The sequence below is a fragment of the Acinonyx jubatus genome, chromosome A3 (assembly GCF_027475565.1).
Source record: "Acinonyx jubatus isolate Ajub_Pintada_27869175 chromosome A3, VMU_Ajub_asm_v1.0, whole genome shotgun sequence".
NCBI classification, from domain to species: domain Eukaryota; kingdom Metazoa; phylum Chordata; class Mammalia; order Carnivora; family Felidae; genus Acinonyx; species Acinonyx jubatus.
In genome coordinates, this window is record NC_069388.1 from 129363664 (window position 1) to 129382349 (window position 18686).

At 51.5% G+C, this 18686-nt stretch overlaps 1 protein-coding gene and 1 long non-coding RNA gene across 9 annotated transcripts in view; one reads left to right on the top strand and one right to left on the bottom strand.

Annotated features, from left to right (window-relative positions):
• The window catches only part of LPIN1 (lipin 1), a 129822-nt gene that overhangs the window by 84757 nt on the left and 26379 nt on the right, over positions 1 to 18686 (bottom strand). For 7 of the 8 annotated variants that reach the window (XM_053201226.1, XM_053201224.1, XM_027077929.2 and 4 more), the window contains one exon: positions 8855 to 8911. In XM_053201226.1, the coding sequence (XP_053057201.1) occupies positions 8855 to 8905 (51 nt within the window). In that variant the 5' untranslated portion in view covers positions 8906 to 8911. Of the gene's footprint in view, positions 1 to 7587; positions 7610 to 8854; positions 8912 to 18686 lie in introns of those variants that run through there. The other variant, XM_053201230.1, reaches the window with a different exon arrangement.
• Positions 7705 to 15336, top strand: LOC128311313 (uncharacterized). The gene is made up of 3 exons (XR_008289681.1): positions 7705 to 8065; positions 8893 to 9085; positions 11383 to 15336. It is a non-coding gene; the product is annotated as an uncharacterized LOC128311313 (long non-coding RNA).

Consider the following 18686-nt stretch of genomic DNA (forward strand, 5'->3'; position numbering starts at 1 on the left):
AAGTAGAATGCTAAGTGAACTAGGCCAATCAGAGGAAGACGAATATCAGATTATTTCATTCATATGTGGAATTTAAAACACAAAACAGATGAACATATTGGGGGGGGGGGAAGAGAGGGAAACAAACCATAAGAGACTCTTTTTTTTTTTTTAATTTTTTTTTTCAACGTTTATTTATTTATTTTTGGGACAGAGAGAGACAGAGCATGAACGGGGGAGGGGCAGAGAGAGAGGGAGACACAGAATCGGAAACAGGCTCCAGGCTCCGAGCCATCAGCCCAGAGCCTGACGCGGGGCTCGAACTCACGGACCGCGAGATCGTGACCTGGCTGAAGTCGGACGCTCAACCGACTGCGCCACCCAGGCACCCCTAGAGACCTCTTAAAACAAACTGAGGGTTGCTGGAGGGAGCGGGGGTGGGGGGATGGGCTACATAAATGAGTGACGGGCACTAAGGAAAGCACTTGTGATGAACGCTGGGTGTCGTATGTAAGTGATGAATCACTAAATTCTACTCCTGGAACCAATACTGCACTGTATGTTAACTAACTAGAACTTAAACAAAAACTTTAAATATACACACACACACACACACACACACACACACACACTGATCCCAAGAATAAGCTGATTTCAAAAGACAGTTTCAGATCTGTCCCTGAGCCAGATTCTACCTGTAGAATCCGGAACCCAGGTTCTATCTGTAAGGTAATCCAAGTCCCTACAGGGAAAGTGGCTACCCCCACTCCTCTCGCTGGATTTGACCCGCACCTCAACCAAACGCTGTATTTCCCTCCCAGAACAGTGAGGATGTTTTTTGTGTGTTTTTTTTTTTTAATTTTTTAACGTTTATTTATTTTCTTGAGAGAGAAAGAGACAGAGCATGAACGGGGGAGGGTCACAGAGAGAGGGAGACACAGAATCCGAAACAGGCTCCAGGCTCCGAGGTGTCGGCCCAGAGCCCGACGCGGGGCTCGAACCCACAGACCGCGAGATCATGACCTGAGCCGAAGTCGGATGCTCAACCGACTGAGCCGCCCAGGCGCCCCAGTGAGGATGTTTTTAAAAAAAAAAAATCCCACAGGTTTTTCAGGAATCTAGGGTATCCTAGGTAGGGTGTGGCTCTGGGGAACCTGGATTCCAGTCTGTGCTGTGTCACTTATGAGACCCTGCACGTGTCACCTCAAGACCTCAGCCTCCATATTGGAAAGCGAGGAAATGGGCATAAAGAGATCATGAGCTCTGACGTGTCTGCAGGGTGACTCCGTGGGGACAGACGTGCATCATCATCACTGCCCGCCCATCCCCCCAACACACAGGTGTAACCGTGAATTCGGTGTCCGTGGCACCCCTGGGCATCTCTAATTATTTCAAAGGATGCTGAGATAGTTTCAAAAGAAGGAACTGATGTGAATTCACTTTAATTTTAAAACAGATAACACACTGGGGCGCCTGGGTGGCTCAGTAGGTTAAGCGTCCGACTTCGGCTCAGGTCATGACCTCCCGGTTCAGTGGGTTCGAGCCCCACTTGGGCTCTGTGCTAATGGCTCACAGCCTGCAGCCGGCTTCGGATTCTGTGTCTCCCTCTCTCTCTGCCCCTCCCCCGCTCACGCTCTGCCTCACTCTGTCTCTCAAAAATAAATACGTGTAAAAAGAAAAATTTTGTAATTGTTTGAAAAATAGGTGACATATTACCAGATACTTTCTCCTCTCCCCCCGCCCCTACCTCGCCTGGGAATGTGTAAGTGAAGATTTGGGCGTCACTAACCTAATTAGAGGACGTTCTAAGCCCCGCAAGACCAAAAAACCCATTGGGAGCTTTTTGAATTTCAAATGGGAGGGATGCATGGAGGCCAGGAGCGAGGGTGGGCAGACACGGATGCATCCCTGTGCCAGTGCTATTTAGCTCTATCACGTCCTGCTTTGTTAACGTTGAATCCGCGCAGTGTGGTCTTGCTCAGTCAATGCTCTGCTGGGCCACAGGGTCCTCGGGAGACCCAGAGACAGATGGATCAGCTAGAGAGCATCAGAATGAGGGCGCATCACCCTCACACACACGTACACACACACACACACACACACACACACACACACACACACGTGAGTGCGCACACACGCTCCTCCAGAGCCAGCATCACACATCTGACCGCACGTCAAGTGTCACTGCTGCCCTGGCTCCCCTTTTCTACGTGCAGGCCAAGCTCAAGCCACACCGGATCATTTCCATTCCTTTATGCTTGCCCTGTTCCCTTCTACCGCAGGACCTTTGGACATGCTCTTCCCTCTACATGGAATCTTTTCACCTCTTCACCTGGTTACCCACTTATTCTTTAACCTAATTCAACCATCACTCACCTCCCTAACTATATCAGTTGTCCCTGCTAGACACTCTTACTGCTCTCTAAGTCTTTTATTTGGAGGATTTATCAGAGTTAGAATGTTCCATTTGTGTGTACAATTATTGTAAAATCCCTCTTCAGCAGACAGACTCTGGAGGAAGGAAAAGACCATTTCTGTTTAAGTATCCAGCACAGTGCCTGGCACACAATATCCGCTCCATAAATATTTTTTTAAGTTTTTATTTAAATTCCAGTTACTTAACATACAACGTAATATTCGTTTCAGGCGTACAATACAGTGATTCTTCAGTAGTATTTTTAAATAAATGTTTAAATGTCATTTCATGGGTCATAACGCCTGGTTGCAAACACATATTCATCATAGTAAGAATGATAAAAACTCAGCAATAATAAAAATATAATCATCCTAATAAAAAGAAATGAAGCACGTATTAGTGTTAATGCCAACACCCTCATCAAGAACGAAGCAGGAGGGGAGTCCCCAAGAATGCACTCATTTATGCAACAAGCCATTTCTGAGTGCTTAGCATGTGATACACTGTGGGGAGAAACCATGAAGAGATGCCTCTGTTCTCAAAGAGACCAAGATCCAGTAGATAGACAGTGTCTCCAGCAAGGGAAAACAAGCACACAAAATTCAGAACAAGTTGCCCACTGGGGAGGGGAAAGGGATTGGTAAAAGGGAGGATTGTGAATACACACTAAAATGAGACATTCGTACAAGGTTTCAACTCGCAAATGAAAAAGGGGCCTTGGGATATCTCTATAAAATCGAAGAATTCACCGAGCAGAAAATGACCATTCTCTGTAAGTTTCTAATTAATTGCACTATAGCTTCATCTGGTTGTGCTAGTACCTGTCACTAATCCATGCGGGACAAATATTGCAGAGTGGGGTTGTAATGGTTCTTGCTAAAAAACAAAAACAAAAACAAAAAACCAATTGGCTGTAAGAGACACCACTGCGCATTTCTAGATGGGAACACAGTGACTGTCATGGGGCACCTGCAGAATAACTCCGTTAACGGCGCTGGACAAGGAAGAAAAGGGGCCGCCAGCCCAGGAGAACCTCAAACAGGTGCCCGAGCCAGAGCCACGTGGCCCCCGGGGACACACCCAGCTCCCTGGCTCTTTATTCCAAAGGAACTCCAGCCATCGGTGCTCCCAGGCAACTTTCCTATTCCATCCATGCTAACTAAACACAGACAACCACAAATCACTAGGCATTTGAGGAAAAGCAGCAACATAAAAAAGAAAGAATGATAAACAGGAGGGGGGAAACTCCACTCCTGAAGAAATTTAAAGATGATGGCGGGTCAGGGCACCAGGGTGGCTCAGTCAGTTAAGCGTCCGACTGCGGCTCAGGTCATGATCGCACGGTTCGTGGGCTCCAGCCCCACGTCGGGCTCTGTGCTGACAGCTCGGAGCCTAGAGCCTGCTTTGGATTCTGCGTCTCCCTCTCTCTGCCCCGCTCATGCTCTGTTTCTGTCTCTCTCTCTCTCTCAAAAATAAATGAATATTTTTTAAACATTAAAAAAGAAAAAAGGAAGTCAGTGAAACGATGCATTCACCATTCTGTGAAACATTATTATCAGACTCAAATTCTAATTCCAACCAAACCATCAAATGGGAAGCCAAATTTTTTTGTGTGTGTTATTTTTTAAAATGTTTATTTTTTTATTTTTGAGAGAGAGAAAGAGCGCGCACGAGGAGGAGAGGGGCAGAGAGAGAGCGCGAGGGAGAGAGAATCCCGAGCGGGCCCCACCCTGCCAGCACAGAGCCGGATGCGGTGCTCGAACTCAGAAACCGTGAGATCACGAGCCAAGCCAAAATCAAGAGTCAGGACAACTCAACCAACGGAGCCACCCAGGCACCCGGGAAACCGTATTTAAAAAGAGTTCAAGACATGCAAGGATTCGAAGACTTGTCTTCTGTGTCCCTTTTCTGGGAGGCCGCATAAAAACGACCTCCAGCTTTTGGTTATTTGTAAAGAATAAGTTAAGAAAGAAGAAAACAAGAACCTGGGTAACAGCGGACCTCGTGAGGGCCTCCGGACATAACTGCTCTGATGCAGGATTTAAGAGCGAGCGGGAGAAGGGCCCCTGCACAGAGAGCGAGTCTGGGAAGGCAGAGGCCATGCTAAGGGGACTCAGTGCAGGGAGTAAACGACGAGAATTAGAAACGGCTCAACAAGAAAAACTTCTTTCGGACGCAGCGGTGATAGTGCTTAGGAACCAAGTCTCTGCAGCCGGAAGGCGTGGCTTCAGATCCCAACCCCGCCACTTACTAGCTGTGTGACCTTGGGCCAGGGGCTCAACATCTCTCACGCGGAGACGATAACAGGACCAGCTCACGGGGCTGCTGTGAGAAGCTAAACGAGTCCGTGTGGGAAATGCTTTTAGGAAAGAACCCGTCACATAAAGTGCCATACAAAGGTCTGTTAAATAAAGAAGAAAACCAACGAACTACATGAAAATCGTGGTCATCCAAATAGAAAAAAACAGATCCCAATGACAGCGAGTTGATATTTTAAAGGCTGTTGAAAACGGCTTAAAATGTCGGAAATGTGTTAAAATGTTTAAAATATATTTATTTATATGTGTATTGGTATAAATGTAAAATTTAAATATGCATTAATTCTTATTTAAATTTTAGTTAACAGACAGTGCAATACTGGTTTCCGGAGCAGAATTCAGTGATTCATCACTTGCCTGCAATACCCAGTGCTCATCCCAGCACGTGCCCTCCTTAATGCCCATCACCCATGTAGACCCTCCCCCACCCACCTCCCTCCAGCACCCCTCAATTCGTTGTCTATCGTTAACACTCTCTTGCGGTTTGTTTCCCTCTCTTCTCTTCCCCTCCCCATATGTTCATCTGTTTTGTTTCTTAAACTCCACGTATGAGTGAAATCTTTTTTTTTGTCTTTCTCTGATTGACTTATGTCGCTTAGCATAATACATTCGAGCTCCCCACCGTTGCAAACGGCAAGATTTCATTCTTTTCGATGGCTGAGTAATATTTAAGTACATATTAAACGCACCTTTTAAAGGGCACATCAAAGATATTGTTAAGTAAGTATGGGCTTAAAAATAATGAAAGGGATGGTTTCCAAGTGATAGAATCAAGTAAAAGCTTAAGGACAGTGTGTCGGGGCCGGGGACGGGGAGGGGGGAGCAGAGAGTGGAAAGTACACATTTCTCCTCCTAATGAGGCAAAAGCATCCAGGAAAAACACACCTCCCCCAGGAAGAACACATCGGGGAAAAGAATGCCGTATATGAGAAAGGCAGAGTCTGAGCACAGAACCAACTAAACCAGGGTGAGATTACACATAAGCGGCAGAGCGCAAGAAACAAGAATGCCTTTGCGCCTGCTCCCTGAGAATCAGCTAGATTCTCCTCCATCAGAGCGGAAGCCTCAGGATAACGTGGAGACAGGTAAACAGACCAGAGGTAGGACCAGGAGACCGTGACCCTCTACCGTGGCTGGTATTTGCTAGTTGATTTTCTAGAAACTGGGTACCTGCAGTGCTTTGATACAAGCTTTCAAAACTAAATTTAAATCTGGACAGAATCACTCCCTGCCCCGCCCCCCCCCAATATGCTCCCTCCAAAACGACTGCATTTTAAACCCAGTCCTTTGACAACTTACAGACAGCAAGAAAGACAACTTTTCAAACCCAAAGCAGCAAGTCTCAAGTAACTGGGCCAGGGTCACCCGGGTTTCTGAGAATTGCTGCTCTTCTAAGAATTGCAATCGAAGCACAGGATGGCCAAGGGGGAGGTATTTTCAAGTACATGCTGCTGGTCGTGAACACAACAGGGAAGAGGAGCCAGGCTTCACGTAACACACTGTTCCACCACACTCCCTCCCCTCCCGGAGCAAGATGGGTTTAGCAGCTTGGGCGGACATTTCATTGCTCAACTGTCCCTCCAGAATTCAAGGCCTTTTGTCTTGAATGAACCTCTGTCGGGAAGGCGGGGGGAGGGGGGCCGGTGGAGGCAGCAGGTGCGTTGGTGAGGGTGTATTTCTTTGGGCTTCTGTTGCCCAGGGCTACGGTATTCAAACTGAGAACTAGACTTCGTGGGGAAGCTTTCCCGCAGACGTCCCTCAGATCCACGAAGAAGCAGGCAGAGGCTTCTCCGCCCTAACGAGCCACGCGTGACTCCGTTATGGCCCGTTGCACCAGGTGCTGTCCCTGTGTCATTCCATATTCCGCTACCTCTTCTACTGGTTGGTGAGCCCTTGAACCAAAAAAAACTGACTATGACACATTCATCACGGAATCCCTGGCACCTAGCACACTTGCACAGAGAGAGCCAGAGGGACAGGACGGGCACACAGAGCCTCCCCTTGGAGGCGCCAGCCGCACAGAGTGCCATGTCTCCAGTCCACACCTCGCCCCCGGCTCCAGACCAGACTTCCAACTACCTTCTAGACACCTCCATTCAGACGGTCCGCAGGCCAATAACGAACTCCTCACGGGCCCCCACTGCTTCCAAGCCCACCCCATGACTAGCCTCTAAAGGGGCTGCAGATCTGACGGGGCATCACCTGCTTAAGGACCTTCCATGCCCCCCGCCCCCATTATCATTACCCGGAGGGTAACGTTCACGGTCCTCGGGAAAGCAGACGCGGCCCCCCCGCCATCGGCACCCCTGCTTCCTCCTCTCCTCCGTTTTCATCTGCCACGGCTCCCCTGGTCCCACCACATGCTCCGGGGTCCCCAGGCTCACCATGCTGCCGCCTCCCTCCACGCCTGGCTAACCGATGGCTCCTTCAAGACGCTGCAGAAGACGCACTTTGCCTCCGGAGCATATTTCTGAATCGCGTCTAAGCTCTCCACCCGCCCGCGCTGAGTCACACACCCCTCTTCTCTTCCGCACGACGCCTTGCGGGCAACAGCAAGCACGTCGTGTCTGTGACCGAACGAAGCCCCCGTGTGCACCCAAGGTGCCGGAGCTCGGAGTAGGACGCGAACGTGCCCGATGACGCCCGGACCCTGTGGCTGAGCCTCAGGTCCGAGGCCAGGACTTGAACTCCTAATCCAGCTCCCCTGCCTTAGATGGTCAACACTCTCTGTCACTCCTCCCCCGAGACAGAAACTTCCTCCTTCCCATCTGCTGTCCCTTGTCTCCTATCTTGTTGGAATGGGGACTCGGCCCCGGGAGGCGGCCTCGGACTGCCTCGCGACTGCCAGCCTGCCCGGAGGAGAGGCTCACTTACCAGGACTTCCTGCCTCTTCTCTCCACCATGGAGGATGGCTCCCCTCACTGCGGGCTCAACTGCCACTAACTGCCCACTGGCCAGGATTCCTGGCCTCTGATTGGGCCCCGTCCCCTGCCAGTCCCCTCGGAAACAGAACCGCTCCTCACAGAGTCCGTGGGGCAAGGCCTTCTCTATTCATTTAACTGAGGCCTGTGGGTCCACCCCCCGGGAGAATCTCTCACTCTGGCCAACACCGCATCCGGCCTCCTGAGCCCCCTTGCAAATCCTCCCGGTCCACATTCTGTTCCCGAGTCCCTCTCTAGACTGGTCGTCCTTGTTTTTGTACGGCCAAGGCTTAGGACAGCCCACAGAGGGCCAAAGCCGTGTTCAGGCTTTACCACTTCTTCCCCGGATCATTCCAACAGCCTTTTCTTGAGCCTGGCCACCCCCAAACTTAGCCCCTCGAGTCCATCCTCCACAGGAAAAGATCTCTGGGGTATGTAAGCAGGTCGTACGCTGTTGCTGAAGCTTAAGGTATATAGTTCCAGGGCACGGCGAGGGCACGATGAGGAAAGAGTTGAAGGCGGGCGTCGGTGGGGACCACGAAATTTCCCTCCCCAGCAGCAAAGGCTCCGCGAGCCAGACCCATGAGCAGCCGAGAAGCTGGGCCTTCGGTCAGCTGAGCCTGCAGCCTCGGGAGATCCACAAGGAAGCGTCCGTGGACAGAGTGGGAAGCAAAACACTAAATACAGTCACGGGGACGATCCAAAGGGCCCGGCCTGAGGCCTGGGGACCAGGCACAGGGCCGTGGGACCGAGGCAGGACGACAGAGGAGTCAGAGGGTGCAGGAGGAAGACGCGGAATCTGCAGAAGGGGCTTAAGGGGCTTGGGGACAGCTGCAAGGGCTTTTATTAGATACACGTGACCGCACCCACCACGAGGACCGTCCAACCGGCGGCCATGGGCACCAATATGACCTTTTCCTGTTGGCACTAGGGAGCCGCGGAATGCTTTTTAATCACAGAGGTGACAAAACCATTTCCGTGCCTGAGGGAGGAGGGATTCAGGGAGAAGAGGTTAGAAACCACCCAAAACGCTGTTAGCTCTGTCCCAGACATCTCAGCCGCTCCCAAGGAGCTGCGGGCCAGCAGAGCAAGCACGGGGGAGGGGCGGAGTGCTGGTCACGAGACACGCATCCGTGCGACGCGCCACCGTGTGTCAGAGTACCTTCTCTCATCCTTGAAACGCAAAAGCAAACTAGCCCATTCACAGCAACTTCACTCACATTAATGTTTGAAGACCACACGTTTCTGATCCATCCAGGGTCTTTCATCATTGGAATCTGAAAAAGAAAAACGTGAGAGATCAAGCACTGGAAACGTCCTGGAAAGGGACACTGGGACCGACGGCACAGCCTCGTGAATGCACGAAAACCCACTGGCCCATACGCTTCAACGGGGCGAATTTTACGCTATGTATTTCTATCTCAAGAGAAAGCAGCAGCGGTGAGGACGTGGTGAGTTCTCTCTGAGCGTGTTTGCGGAGCCTGTGAGGTCTGGGTTACCTGGGGCACCTGACGAGGTCGTGAGTCTCTCTCCTCCCTCTCTCTGTGTTCGCCTCTCCCCCTTCCCCAAGCACACGTGGGGCCATGTGGAGAAATGATGGAAGTTGGGGTCAGAAGGCACGCCATTAAGGGCTGCCTGCACAGTTCCTTAGCTGTCGCTGCACAAGGCTTGTTTCCTCTTTTCTTTTTTTTAAATGCTTATTTATTTTTGAGAAAGAGAGAGCAGGGGGAGGGGCAGAGAGAGAGGGAGACACAGAATCCTAAGCAGGCTCCGGGCTCCGAGCCGTCAGCACAGGGCCCGACGCGGGGCTCGAACTCACGAACTGTGAGATCATGACCTGGGCCGAAGTCGGACGCTTAACCGACGGAGCCACCCAGGCGCCCCAAGGTTTGTTTTCCTATCTGTAAAATGGGCGTAACAGTAACCCCAGACCCGACGGCTGTGTTGTAAGCGTTAACGGAGTGCATTCAGGTGGAAGGGGACACAAACGAGCTGGGGAGACTGCCGGTGTGGCCCCCACCTAAGGAAGCAGGGCCTGCACTGTCTCCTTTTCCTACAGGAGCCCCAGGGGGAGCCCCGAGGTCCGGCCCCCACACTAAGGGACGCGTCACGTTTACGTAGGCCTCAAATCACACTCACGTGATACTCAAAAACATACACGTTCCAAGTTCAACTACGGCAGCCCAGAGTCGACAGCCTTTGAAGCCCCTTTGGCCTGTCTCCCTTGTCCTGTCACCCCTCACCCTGTCACCCTACCTGCGACCCACTGGACGCATTTAGCTTTTCCAGTCCATGTTGCTGATTGGCTGATAGTTCGTGGTGTTTGTTACTTGATATCACTGTTTATTGGGTTTCTCTCGGGGGGGGGTCATGTACTGAGGGAGGCAGTGGGAGTGCAGAGGTGAATAAAAATGTAAACCTTGCCCTTGAGTCACTCGCAATCTAGCAGGGGTTGGGCCAGAAGACAGGTGGAAAATGTGTCATGGCTGAGGCCACCAGGACAGGCCCAGGGTCCCGTGGGAGCACAGGAGGGCGCCAACAGCTTTCCTGCAGGGAATGCGAGGAATCCCGTGCCATCCACAGAAGATCTGAGCTGCTTCTGAAGGATAAGGGGGCTCTTGGAGAAGAGAGGAGGGAGAAAGGCCTTCCCAAGCAGGGAAGAGAGCAAGTTCAAAGAAACAAAGGCATCGTGTGTTTATTTGGGGGAGGCCCCCGTGACGGGAGAACAGTCACTACGAGGGGCCATGAGGGGCCCTCGATAGGTCCACGGTCAGGAGGCGCGGGGACCGTGGGGCCACTTTCTCCTTTAGAGAAAAGCCCTCCTCAAACAAAATCCTGTGGGAGGCCATACGTGACCAGACAGAACAGGAACTGTTTCAGTCGTACCAGGGAAGGGGCCCAGAGTCCCTGTCTTGGCTGCAGAACCCTGAGGTTCCAGAGGACACAGTCTGAGAGCAGTCGGTGGGCACAGTGGGAGCCCCAGGGAGTGGGAGAAGCAGACCTGTGTCTTACAGGGTCATTCTGACGTCTGATATCGGAGGCAGAGGAGTGAGTTTAAAGGCTCTTCCAGGGGTGCCTGGGTGGCTCAGTCGGTCAAGCGTCCAACTCTTGGTTTCGGGTCAGGTCACGATCTCACGGTTTGTGGGTTCGACCTCTGCGTCGGGCTCTGCGCTGACAGGATGGAGCCTGCTTGGGATTCTCTCTCTCTCTCTCTCTCTCTCTCTCTGTGCCTCCCCGGTTTGTGCTGTCTCTGTCTCTCTCAAAATAAATAAATAAACTTAAAAAAAATGTAAAGGCCCTTCCAGCAAAGGATGGTCAGGAGGTGAGCCAAGGAGAGGGCGGGGGGGGGGCTGAAGAGGGAGGGGTGGCTGAGAGCCCCTCCTCGTGGCGGGAGTGGTGAGTGATTTGGATTGGCTGGGGGGGCGAAGAGGGAGATTTCGAGGGCGACTGAAGTCCCCGGCCTGGGTGCCTAGGTAGATGATGGTATCATTAACTAAATGAGAAAAACCAGAAGGATAAATTTGGGGAGGACTTTTCTAGTATCCTGGAACCACAGCTGGAGTAAGAGGGATAGAGTTTCCTATGACAAGCCCTGGGAAAGGCGGCAGACGTGGGTTAAGGGGTTCCCCCTCCCCACTTCCCACCCCCGCCAAGTCTGGATCTTTGTTGGGAAAGTGGGGCACGAAGATGGGGTTCTTCATCTATACACTGCTTAATGTGGTCCTTACTTCAGTCCCGATTTCAACAGACACACTTCTGGGAATCCAGCTACTGGTCCCATTTCAGCTCCTGTGGAATATTACAGCATGCCTCTAAAGAATCATGCAACTTGGATACAGATGCTCTGGACCATCCAACTCAAATTCCTCCTGGAGCACGAGCACGCGCTGGGCACAATGGCTCCACTCACTTCAGATTCACGAGGCCGGCCTGGAAGGCCAAGAGCAGTTTAAATCCACAATGCTTTTGATCCCGATTAAAGACCAAGTTTCACATCGAATACAAAATACGTTCTACTGCCAGGGGAACTCTGAACCCTCCAAGGGTCTGGTTTGATTTCAGAGATTAAACATAAGCACAAGAACAAAAAACGGCAAACTCGTGTCTTTCCACCGGTAATTTCTCTCAAAATTAAGAAGAAAATGAATAATCTCCTCCCCCCCCCCCCCAACTGTTTGTCTGCTGCTTTCCAAAATTCTAACGCAGAATTGGAAGTCCAGCCTTCGGAGCCTGTGCGCCACACGGGGAATAGTCACGGCGGACCCCAGACACGAACTTGGGTTTGAACCTCCGTTCTCCCACTAGAGCTGTGTGGCCTTCGACGCAGAATTCTAGCCTCAGTAGTCTCATCTGTGAAGAGAGGGAAACGCTGAAATGGTTTCCTCAGAGGCGACGTAAGAATGGCGAGATAATATGCCGTGTAAAACAAGAACACACCACACGCGTATCAGCTGCTGCTCGTGGGTGATGACCCTACAGTTCAGACTCATTGTCAGGAATAGATGAGCGTCTTCCCAACAGCTGGGTTGTTCTTCCCTTATTTATACTCTGGGCCGTATAATTGCTCGGGTCCTTCTGTAGGTAGGAGTTGCAGATTCACGTTTCTGTTCCACCCCTGCTGAGCAGGACCCCGTGAAATGCACGGTGGCACTCGCCTCATTCGTGGCTCTGTTTTCCATCTCTACTTTTTTTTCCTTTCAGTCCTCATTTAATTTATATGTAGGTAACTGCCATGGACCGAATGGGTGTGTCCACGCCCAATTCAGATGTTGATGCCCTAATCCCCCCTTCTATGGTATTGGGGGTGGGGCCATTGAGGGCTGTTAAGGTCATTAGGGTAGAGACCTCATGAAGGGGGTAAGTGCCTTGTAAGGAGAGATAGGAGAGAGATGTCTCCCTGCCGTGCGAGGACACATCAGGAGGGTGGTTTTCTATAGCCAAGAAGGGGTCTCCCAACAAAACCCCACCATGATGGCACCCAGATCTCGGACATCCAGCCTCCAGAGCTATGAGAAATGTGTATCGTTTAAGCTCCCCAGTCTATGGTGTTTTTGTTAGAGCAGCTTGAGCTGGCTGACGGAGATCCCGTTATGTTTCCAACCATCTTCTGTCCATGGTCATACACAGAGAAGGATACAGACATGATGAACAGATAAATGGGTAGGCCAATGGATACAGAAAAATGGGAGACATGCTTGAGGAACGAACCCAGTCAATGTGCACAGATGAACAGACAGAAGACAGCCAGACCCTTCCCTTCTGTCTTTTCATTTTCTGCTGTGTTTTGCCTGCTCACCTGACCACACTGATCGGTACGGGCTAAGGACTGGTGCAGGTTGAAATAGAACCACAAAGACTGGTCCTAGCCTGGCCAGGGCCTCTGCCAGTTAGAAGTGGAGTCATATGGGGGGCGCCTGGGTGGCTCAGTCGGTGAAGTGTCTGACTTCGGCTCGGGTCACAATCTCATGGTTTGTGGGTTCGAGCCCCGCGTCGGCCTCTGTGCTGACAGCTCGGAGCCTGGAGCCTGCTTCCCATTCTGTGTCTCCTTCTCTCTCTCTGCCCCTCGCCTCCCCCCAAAAATAAATAAACATTAAAAAAAATCATGCTATGAGAGTCAAGCGAGAGGCGTACTTGGAGGTGACCAGCACGTACCGTGTACTTGGGGACGCTGAATTTGAATCTCAGTTGCCTATTGATGAAGATCAAGTTCCAGGTCACAGTCCCTTAGGTTCCTCATGGGTTCAGGCTCTGTTACACCCCTTTCCCACCATTTGCTAGAGTTTACATGTATGAGCCCTGGGTCCAAATGAAAATTCAGTCCTGTGTGGCTCCAAAGGTCTTGCTTCAGTTTCGTGGATGGACAAACATTTGGACAGCAGGTTCCCACCAGCACAGAAGGGGGAAGGCGGGATCTCCAGGCAGAAACGCTTCCAGACTGCCAGGCGGAGAGGCCAGAGCGATAGTCCAGGCGGTGCCCGTGTGCAAAAGGGGTCCCCTAAAGTTCATTTGTGAACTTATTTTTCAGCAGAGAATAACATTTTCGCACAGAAACAGTTCTATCCAAATGAGTTCACTTCTCCGGGGAAGGCGAGGGCAGAGGAATCCACATCAGAGCTGAACAAACAGCAGTCCTTCCGGCTGGAGTCGTAAGAGCACGGAGTTCCATTTATTTAAAAAGCACCTCCTTTTGGGGGAAAATTCATTCCAACTCCAACCGAAGTTTCCGGGAAGACACAGGAACGGTCCAGGATACAACGGAAGGACCATTGCTCTGGGGATCCAGCAACTCAGGCTCTAGCTCCGTTTCTCACGTGCAGGGGGAAATGGAGGAGGCTTGGGCAAAATACTTCCCTTCCTTGGGTCTCGATTTTTCCATCAGCCAAAAGATGGGAGTTGCATCTTTTGGGTGATTCCTCGGCACTTTTTATCTCCAACGTTCGGCAAGTCTAAACGTCCACGCCCTCCGACATCATGAGCCCAATGACAAAACCCCCTTTCTTTTCTATCACTATGACTTGAAATAAAGGAAGATGGTAAGGGACAGTTTGTTCTGGCTGGGGGGCACATGGGGTGAAGCAGACGAGGCTGAAATTAGACAAAGTCAGGCCCTAACCTGGGCCCCCCCTGAGAGTTCCCCAGACTCCCCAGAAATGGAGAGAGCATCCGTAGTCCAGGGAATTAGATGTAAGCCCTGGCTATAATATTTAATAATGCTTAGTGTTGAGTAGATCACTTCATGTCTGAGAAATTCCTTTCCTTCAATTACGAAATGAGGTAAACAATACTTCTTCCGCCTTCAAAGCTCGCAAGGGCAAAATGAGCGCTTCCAAAGTCCCAGCTCTCTGACCCACTGTCTGAGCTCATGGGATTACATCGGGCCCACTTGGATAATCCAGGCTAATCTCCCTATTTTAAGGTCCGTGATGAGTAACCTAAATTCCATATGCATCTTTACTTCTTTTTCTCCGTGTAATTAATAATATTCACAAGTGCCAAGGATGAGGATACCTTTGAGGGACCACTGTTGTGCCTGGCACAGCCTCCTGATGGGATCGCCCACATCCCCACGTGCCATCCTGCCGTTCAGTCCCCGTGCTGCAGCCGTGGTCATCTTTGTTGACAGGCTGGTCACGTCACTTCAAAATCCCTCAAGGAAATAGATACAATGTTTACAATGTCTTAACCTCTTCCTTAACTTGGTGAACAAAGTTCCCACCCACCTGTCCAGTCTCATCTCCCTCTTCTTGCTCCTTGTGATCTCTCTGACTCAGTCACCCTGGCCTTTTAACCCTTCCTATTCAACCTACTTCCGCCAGCCACAGGGCCTTTGCACGTGCCATTTCCTCTGCCTGAGACACATGTCGGCTGATTAGCTACTACCCGTTGCCAGACCAGACCACGCCAAGCGTCACCTCCTCAGAGAGGCTGCCCCTGGCCTCTTCAACTGGATCACATCATAACTGCACCCCCCCCACCACACACAATACCCTTATCGCTCCTTAATAGCACATAACACAGCTTGCAAGGCTATGTTTGTTTGCCGAACTGTTCAGCTAATGACAGTTTCCTCCATAAGGGACAGGGCCTATGGTTCTTATCGTTGTATCCCCAGCAGTGCCTGGCACATAGTAGATATTCAATAAATACGTACTGAATGGAAGAATAAAAGCATGATTTTTTCAATATACAGATGACGACCCTGGAGCTCAGAAGGTCGAGGGACTTAGACAAGGTCACAGAGCTAGCGGTTGGGGGGGGTGGGTTGTGCGAGCTGGGATGTGACCCAGGTTTCACTGACTTCAAAGTCATGGCATCACTCCGTCTGCATTTCAGTCTGTTGGGGTGGAAGGGGGCTATGCATGCCCTGATTTGTGTGCACTTTTCCTAAGGGAAAGAGGAAGGTAGTGTTGGTCCCCGTGGCTCTTTGGTGGCTTCATGTCTTAGGCCTTTGTCTGACCAACGCTGTGGCCCGTAACCACTAAGGGGAAGTTTTCGCCTGGCCCTGGCACGTCCTCCTGGTCACGTGTGTGAGAGCTGAGCTCGCCCAGGCCTCACCATTGACCGGCGGTGACCGCCCTGCCCCCGCGCCCTGCGGTCACCCAGCCATTTGTCACATAAGTAAGTGCACCTGTCCTGGAGGGGTGCTCAGCACATGGGGGTCCAGGCAGAGGGAACCGCATGGGATACAGGCTCGCAATGGGAGTCGGGGTGTCGGATGACCCACGGCTATGGGATCCCAGCTTGTGACCATGAGCGTTTGTTCCCTTCCACTGGCCTCAGTATCCCCGTGTGTATCATGAGGGGGCTGGGGTGGACAGAGTACATCCCCTTCCTGCTCGGGCAGTCTGTGTTCTCCTGGGTATCCATGGTATGCTCTGTGAGTCCACACTGAGCCTGCCCTGCACAGCGTCCTGGGGAAGGGACTTCACTTCCCGGATAGAAACCCCTCCCCACAGAGAAGTGAGCCCAGCACAGGCTCCTCCCCAAGCCCCGTCTTCCACTGCAGCCACTGGACAGACGGACGAGGGGGTCGGCACCCTGCCCGGCTCTGCCCAGGACACCGGCCCTCACCACTGCCACTGCTTCAGGCCCAGACGTGACCCCAGGACTGTGCTCAGCAAAGGAAGCTCGAGCCTCACGTGGGGCGTGTAGGCGGTGTGCATGCACACTCGTGTGCATTAGATGGCCTTGGGTTCTTTGCTGTGGCTCCCAGTGACAGGCCGAGTCCAACAGCCCCGCCCTACAATGCGCCTATTTATGAAAAGAAGCCGCACAGCCCGCAAACGTATGCACATGCGTGCGTTTGTCGATACAAGGATCGAATAGGCTGGAAAAACAAGAACACAGCCTCTAATCAGAGGGATCTAATGGGGAAATTTGGTTTAATTTAATTGAAATTAACTTACTACAGGCAATCATTGAGCACCCAGTGTTTGCCAGGCACCATGCCAGGAGTTAGGAATCTAGAAAAACGGAAGAGCCGGTCCGATGCTCTGGGAAGGGCCAGGAGCCCAGGGAAGACCCCAGGGAGGGCCAGGGTTAGACCCCAGGGTTCTCAGGGCAATGACTTCAGGCTGCTTGGGTGCTCCAAACCCTGGCCTCCAAGCCTGGAAGACTGGTTGTTCCGAGTCTGCCAGTGGGCAGCCCGGAGCCACACCATCCCCCAAGCAGCGCAGTGGGTCCCGAGGCCTCTCCGGGGACGGGGGTGCAGGTTGCACAACACCAGCTCCGTGGCGGAGAGACAGATTTGGAAACATTAGAGGAAACAGAGATAAAGATTCTTTTCCTTCATAGCTTCTCGGTGCCTGTATGTCACTGTACGTCACCAGTCTCCAAGAGGAAACATAGAAAGTGGCGTTTCCCCAAACTGCGCAATCTTGAAACCCCCTTTTCACTGAATAAATGGTGGGGGTTGTAAGTCAGGGAACTTAGTTTGGAGAAATTGTGCCGCAGAGGTAACAGGAGTTGCGTCCAACGCCGGGGGCCATTCACGCAGCCTTCCCACCTCCTCCAACCCCCCCACCCCCAGTGGAGGATAAGCTTCAAGAAAACCATGTCTGGGGGTGCCTGGGTGGCCCAGTCGGTTGAGCGTCTGACTCTCGATCTCGGCTCAGGTCATGATCTTATGGTTTGTGGGTTCGAGCCCCATGTCCAGCTCCTCACTGACAGCACGGAGCCTGCTTGGGATTCTCTCTCTCCCTCTCTCTCTGCCCCTCCCCTGTTCACACACTATAAATAGATAGATAGCTATATGATAGATGATAGATAGATAGATAGATAGATAGATACTTAAAAAAAAAAGAACGCAAGTCTGAATGGGGAGACTCATGGAAGGAGCGAGAGGAGGTAAAATAGTGAGACAGGAGTAGATGTTTCTGCACTGAGGCCAGAGTGAGGGACGGTGACCCAGCCCGCCCAGCTTGCTCCTCACACTGTCCTTGCTGCAGAGACCCCTGGGCACGCACCAGGAATCCCTTCTTCACCAGGCCAGGCCAAGCAAGCCAAGGTCTGTTTTTCTCAAGCAACCCCTTTACGTGCTGTATTAACCACGTGTTTTATCTTCTGCATTTTTTTTTAATTTGTTTTTTAACGTTTATTTATTTTTGAGACAGAGAGAGACAGAGCATGAACGGGGGAGGGTCAGAGAGAGGGAGACACAGAATCCGAAACAGGCTCCAGGCTCTGAGCTGTCAGCACAGAGCCCAACGCAGGGCTCGAACTCTCGGACCACAAGACCATGACCCGAGCCGAAGTCGGCCGCTTAACCGACTGAGCCACCCAGGCGCCCCTGCATTTTGATGCTCTAATATTTAGGACCTTGCTGACCATGAAGAGACTGCCCCCTCCCCCAGACCTGCCAAGGAGAGAAACCAGTATCATCTCCACACCACAGGGCACTTACTCTTGTGACTAAAAAGGAATATCAGCAATATTTGTTTATTTTCTTAAGAATAAAAAACTCGGGGGGGGGGGGGGCGCCTGAGTGGCTCAGTCGGTTAAGCGTCCAACTTCGGCTCAGGTCATGATCTCGCGGTTTGTGGGTTCGAGCCCTGCATCAGGCTCTGTGCTAATGGCTCAGAGCCTGGAGCCTGCTTCAGATTCTGTGTCTCCCTCTCTCTCTGCCCCTCCCCTGTTCATGCTCTCTCTCTTTCTCAAAAACAAGTAAACATTAAAAAAAAAAAAAAAAAAAAAGAATAAAAAACTCAGGGCGCCTGGGTGGCTCAGTCGGCTAAGCGTCCTAGTCTCGAATTCGGCTCAGGTCATGATCTCACAGTTCGTGAGTTCGAGCCCCAGGTCAGGCTCTACGCTGACAGCACAGAGCCTGCTTGGGATCCTCCCTCTCTCTCTCTCTCTCTGTCCCTCACCACTCGTGCTCACTCACTGTCTCCCTCAAAATAAACCAATTTAAAAACAAAAAAAGAATAAAAAACTCTTACTAGTGACCCAGCTGAAATCCAGCTTTCCACGATTGGCCTTTTTGGATCCCAGAGCTCGGTGACATTTATGAGAGGTGAGAATTTCTTTCCTATGCAAACCCACCAACAAATCCAG